Raw genomic sequence first — 5233 nt, forward strand, 5'->3', positions numbered from 1 at the left:
CCGCTGGCATGGACATGGGCATTGTGAACGCGGTGCAGGTGGGCTGGCGGGGCTGCCTGGGGGCAGGCTTGTGGCGGTTGAGGGGCGCAGGGCGCTGATAAGTATGGTTTTTACTGCGCTAGCCTTATGTACTGCCAACCAGTCTTTGCCATCCCTATCAGATGGCTGCTGCCTGCATGGCTTCTGCCTGCATGACTGCTGCTTCCATGGCTGCTGCCCTCATGGCTGCTGCCCGCATGTCTGCTGCCCGCATGTCTGCTGCCCGTATGGCTTCTGCCTGCATGACTGCTGCTTCCATGGCTGCTGCCTACGTGGCTCCTGCCTGCGTGGCTGCTGCCTGCATGTCCGCTGCCTGCATAGCCATGCACTTGCATGGCTGCCCCTGCATGGCTGCCCCATGCCATGCTTAGCTGCTGGCTGTATGGCTTTCGTGATGCCCACAGTTCCACCCTCAGCTGCTGAGTTATCTACTCTTTGTACCCATCCCCCTCCAACACACACACATAAGCACGCATGCAAGTCTCAATGTCCACACATTTACACGCGAGCGCGCACACTGACACACAAACACACACCTTCCTCTCTCACCTCACCCCCGCAGGTCAAGAACGACGTCTATGAGAAGATTGACAAGGAGCTCCTGGAGTTTGTGGAGGACGTGCTGCTCAACCGCTGCGAAAACGCAACAGAGCGCATGATGGAGTACGCCGCAACCCTGGACCCCCACTCCAAGCCCACCGCCGTCAAGCGGCTCGGCGCGGCGGCCGGCGACGCGGGCCCCAAGAAGGCCGCCGCGGCGAGCTGGCGCGACCTGCCGGTTGAGAAGCGGCTGGAGCATGCGCTGGTCAAGGGCATCGATGAGTTTGCGGTGGTGGACACCGAGGAGGCGCGCTCTTGTGGCCGCTACCCCATGCCGCTCAACGTGATCGAGGGGCCGCTGATGGACGGCATGAACGTGGTCGGGGACCTGTTCGGCGCTGGAAAGATGTTCCTGCCGCAGGTGGGGGTGGAAGGCAGGGACCTGCAGGTTTACCATGTTTGGTTGCCATTGTATGTGTGTTGGTGGTGTGCGAATGGGCATGCATGGGCACCTGCAAAAGATGCTGCGGAGGGGCTTGTGAAGGCAGCACTCCGGCTTGTGCATTTCAGCAGCACAAGGTGATGAGAGCTGCAGCTGCTGCTGCTGCTGCTGCTGCTGCTGCTGCTGCTGCTGCTGCTGCTGCTGCTGCTGCTGTTGCTGCTGCTGCTGCTGCTGCTGCTGCTGCTTGAAGCGGGCCTGCAGCCCCACAGGCTGCGCTGCCTCTCGCCAAGGCGCCCCCCAACCCGTCGCATACTCCCCGTTGTCGCCACCCCTAGGTTATCAAGTCGGCGCGTGTGATGAAGCGCGCCGTGGCGCACCTGCTGCCATTCATCGAGGAGGAGAAGCGCAAGGCCGGCGGCGACATGACCGTGGAGAGCAACGCGGGCGTGTTTGTCATCGCGACCGTCAAGGGGGACGTGCACGATATCGGCAAGAACATCGTGGCGGTGGTGCTGGGCTGCAACAACTTCAAGGTGGGTGGGCAAGATGTGGGAGGCCGTCTCCACGCCTTGGGTTTGTTGAGGTGTTAGGGGTGATTGAGAATGGGCTCGGGCCCGGCCCCATGGCTGCGTATGCGGGGATCCTGTGATTGCAGCAGCTGGCACGCGTGGCCACGGCGGCAGAGGCCGGGCCTTCACCTGGTGTCTTGGAGGGCTGCCGCAGGGTTGAATGTTTGTGGGAGAAGGAGGGAGCAGGCCTAAAGGCCGGGGCCGGCGGCGGCTGCATCTTAGGAGGTTTGCCACATTAGAGTCAGAGACGGAGGAGGTTGGGGCTCATCAACCTCTGTTACCTTCCCCCCTTCAAATACTAGATGCCGCCGAAGGCCCATCAACCGCCCCCAACCGCCCCCAACCACCCCTCACCCGCCCGCTGGCCGCCCCCAACCACCTGCCAGGTCATCGACCTGGGCGTGATGACGCCCTGGGACAAGATCCTGGACGCTGCCCAGGAGGCGAAAGCTGACGTCATTGGTCTCAGCGGCCTCATCACCCCCTCCCTGGACGAGATGGTGACCGTCGCCAAGAAGATGGAGGAGCGCGGCATGAAGACGCCGCTGCTGGTTGGCGGGGCGACCACCAGCAAGATGCACACGGCGGTCAAGGTGGCGCCGGTGTACTCGGGGCCGGTGGTGCACGTGCTGGACGCCAGCCGCAGCGTGCCCGTCGTGCAGGTGGGCGGGAGCGCGCGCGTGCTTGACCTGCGCGGTGGAGGCGCTGCGGGGTCGGCGGCGCGGTGCGTTTGGGGGTGGCCGCAGTGGTTGGTTGGGCGTGCGTCGTGCTGTTCAGGTGCGACTCGCGTGAGCGCGATGCACACTGCGCTCATCGCATCCACACATCTGCCTTATCAGCCAGCTCTTTGTGAACATGCGCCCCCTCCGCTCCCCCTGCGCATGCACTCACCTTGCCCCCAAAACACACACACACACATATACACACACATGTGCGCTCACACGTTCACCCACACACCGCCCGGCCGCCCCGCACGACCTCAGGCCCTGGTGGACAAGAACGCGGAGCAGCGGCAGGCGTTTGTGGAGGAGGTGCGGGAGCAGTATGCCGAGCTCAGGGAGGAGTTCTACGCCGGCCTGGAGGACAGGAGGTGCGGCGCCCACGCACCTTGAGCGCGCGCCCTCAGGGGCACGGGTCAGCAGGGGGGGGGGGGGGTGGGGGGGACGAAGTAACCCCCGCGCTGGGGCAGCGGGCACCTGTTGAGGCGGGGGCCAGTGGGCGGCAGTCCTAGCCGGGGTAGTCAGGCAGCGTGCAAGCGGGAGGTCGGGCGTGGGATTTGGGGCGTGGGATGTGGGTGACGCTCAACGCTGTCTGGCCGCTTTCAGGCTCTGAGACTGGAGGTCAGGGCTGCGAGGTTGGCTGTTGTTTCAGCTGCTTGGCTGCTGTTGCCTGCTGCGTAGCAGCACCTCTGCTGCTTCAAGCAGCTCACCAGTAGCACACCAGCAGGAGCAACATCAGCAGCAGCAGCAGCAACAGCAGCAGCAGTAGCAGCAGCAGCAGCAGCAGCCTGTTAAGTTTTCCATTCCCCATCCCCTCACCCCTTACTCTCCCTCGTCCACCCCGCCATGCACCCACCCCAGGTACCTCACCCTGGCCCAGGCCCAGGCCAAGGCCTTCAAGGTTGACTGGTCAGACCCGGTCAACCGCCCCGTGCGGCCGGCGCTGCTGGGCACCAAGCTGTTTGAGAACTATCCCATTGAGGACGTGGTCGAGTACATCGACTGGAACCCCTTCTTCCAGGTGTGTCCCTGGGGCTCCTGTTGGCGCGCGACCTGGCGCAAGCGCCTGGGCTGCGAGGTGCTGCGTGGTATGCGCCGCTGCTGGTGCCAAGCGGGGTGGGGCGCAGCAGTACGCAGCGGCGGTGGAGGGGTAGCTGGAGTGGCTTGTCAGGCGGGGGACTGCCTTGTATTTTGTCAAGCGGGGTGGTGTGGTTGCGGGCGCAAGGCTCAGGGTTGGGTGGTCCGGCGTCTGCCAGACCAGCAAGATTGCATCAAACCAATGTGTGCCAACCTCCTCGCCGGTCCCGCATTTCAAACCCCCGCCCTCCCAGGTGTGGCAGCTGCGCGGGCGCTACCCGAACCGCGGCTACCCCAAGATCTTCAACGACGCCACCGTGGGGTCTGAGGCGAAGAAGCTGTTCCAGGAGGCGCAGGTGTGTTTCTGTGTTTTGGGGCTGGTGGGGTGGGCACATGGCGCTGAGCAGGGTTGGAAGACGAGAGGATAAGGGCCTGCTGCTGGGCCTTGGCAGGGCGCCTGGGGAAACAAGCCGGGCCAGGCCAAGAGGCATTTTAGGGGGCTTGAAGGGCGAGAGAGGGGCTGACGGGGTGGGGAATTCTTTGGGGCTTTCGGCATGGTGGGGCGGCCGAGCAGACAGTTGGGATCGCTTCTGCTTTCAGACGTGGCCGCCGCCCCGTGCCGGCGGCGGCCCAGGCGCCCCTGCAGCGTGGTATTGCGGCCGCTGCTCGTTAGCGGTTGATTGCATCGCCAGAATCAGGGTGGTACACCCTGCGGCCGCTTCACGCTGCTGACATGACGCGCCTCAACCCACGTCACTGAACCGGCCTAGCGCTCAACCCCCGCTGATCACGCGCCCTTGCACGCAGCCGCCCACTCCCTCCAGCGACCTCACAACCCTCCACCACTCCACCCAAAACAGGACATGCTCAACGACTTCATCGCCCGCAAGCGCGTCCGCCTTAACGGCATCGTGGGCATCTACCCGGCCAACTCTGTCGGCGACGACATCGAGATCTACAGCGACGACGCCGCGCGCGGCGAGGTGCGCGCGCGCTTCTACGGGCTGCGCCAGCAGGCGGAAAAGGAGGGCGACGAGCCGTACCTGTGTGTCTCGGACTTCATCGCGCCGCGGGAGACCGACGTGCCGGACTACCTGGGGGCGTTTGCGTGCAGCGCGGGCCACGGGCTGGAGGAGGTGGTGGCGGAGTACAAGGAGGCAGGGGACGACTACAGGTGAGGGCCCGCGCTGCCAGCTGGCAGGGTTAGGGCTTCAGGGGGTGACGCGCGACGGGCTTGGCGCAGGGTCGCCCAGCCTGCTACCCAGGGAAGGGGAGCGCAACTGCCTTGCTGCCCGGGGCCCGCGAGTCAGTCTCAGGCCTTGCCTGGCTGCCAACGCCACGCCGTGTGCCGCCGCCGCCCTGCTGCTCGGCCCCCGCAGCTACATCATGGCCGAGGCGCTGGCGGACCGCCTGGCGGAGGCGTTTGCCGAGAAGCTGCACGAGCTGACGCGGCGAGAGCTGTGGGGCTACGCGCCTGACGAGGCGCTGAGCGTGGACGATATGCTCAAGGTCAAGTATCAGGTGGGTGGAGGACATCGCAAGTGCTGGTTGTTTGCGCTTGAAGGGTCCGGCTGGATGGTTGGGCAGATGTGAGCGGTCCTGGGTTGACAGGAGGATCTAATAGGATAACTTGCTGCCACAGTGGTTACGAAACGGGAACTAGTGTGTGCAAATGTCTGAGCGTGTGTGGGCGCATGTGGTAGCGTCAAGGGACTGCATGAAGCCCCTGTGCGGCCGCCTTATGGTTGCAGTGCAAGGCAGGGCAGGAGTTGATTGTTTTCCAGCGCCGCCGCTTCTCCCTCAAATCAACCGCCCCGCCCCCCACCGCCTCGCGCCACCCCCTCCCC

At 64.8% G+C, this 5233-nt stretch overlaps 1 protein-coding gene across 1 annotated transcript; it reads left to right on the plus strand.

Moving 5' to 3' along the window:
- Positions 1-8: 8 nt before the first annotated feature.
- Positions 9-4979, plus strand: MNEG_8728 (5-methyltetrahydrofolate--homocysteine methyltransferase; the record flags this gene model as incomplete). Its single annotated transcript, XM_014042802.1, has 11 exons — positions 9-38; positions 602-1000; positions 1357-1554; positions 1977-2252; positions 2574-2680; positions 3015-3074; positions 3171-3330; positions 3641-3742; positions 4247-4560; positions 4766-4907; positions 4974-4979. The coding sequence occupies 11 exons, from the start codon at positions 9-11 to the stop codon at positions 4977-4979; spliced, it is 1794 nt and encodes a 597-aa protein (XP_013898256.1).
- Positions 4980-5233: the final 254 nt, after the last annotated feature.

Source organism: Monoraphidium neglectum (genome assembly GCF_000611645.1).
Source record: "Monoraphidium neglectum strain SAG 48.87 unplaced genomic scaffold scaffold01691, whole genome shotgun sequence".
Lineage (NCBI taxonomy): Eukaryota > Viridiplantae > Chlorophyta > Chlorophyceae > Sphaeropleales > Selenastraceae > Monoraphidium > Monoraphidium neglectum.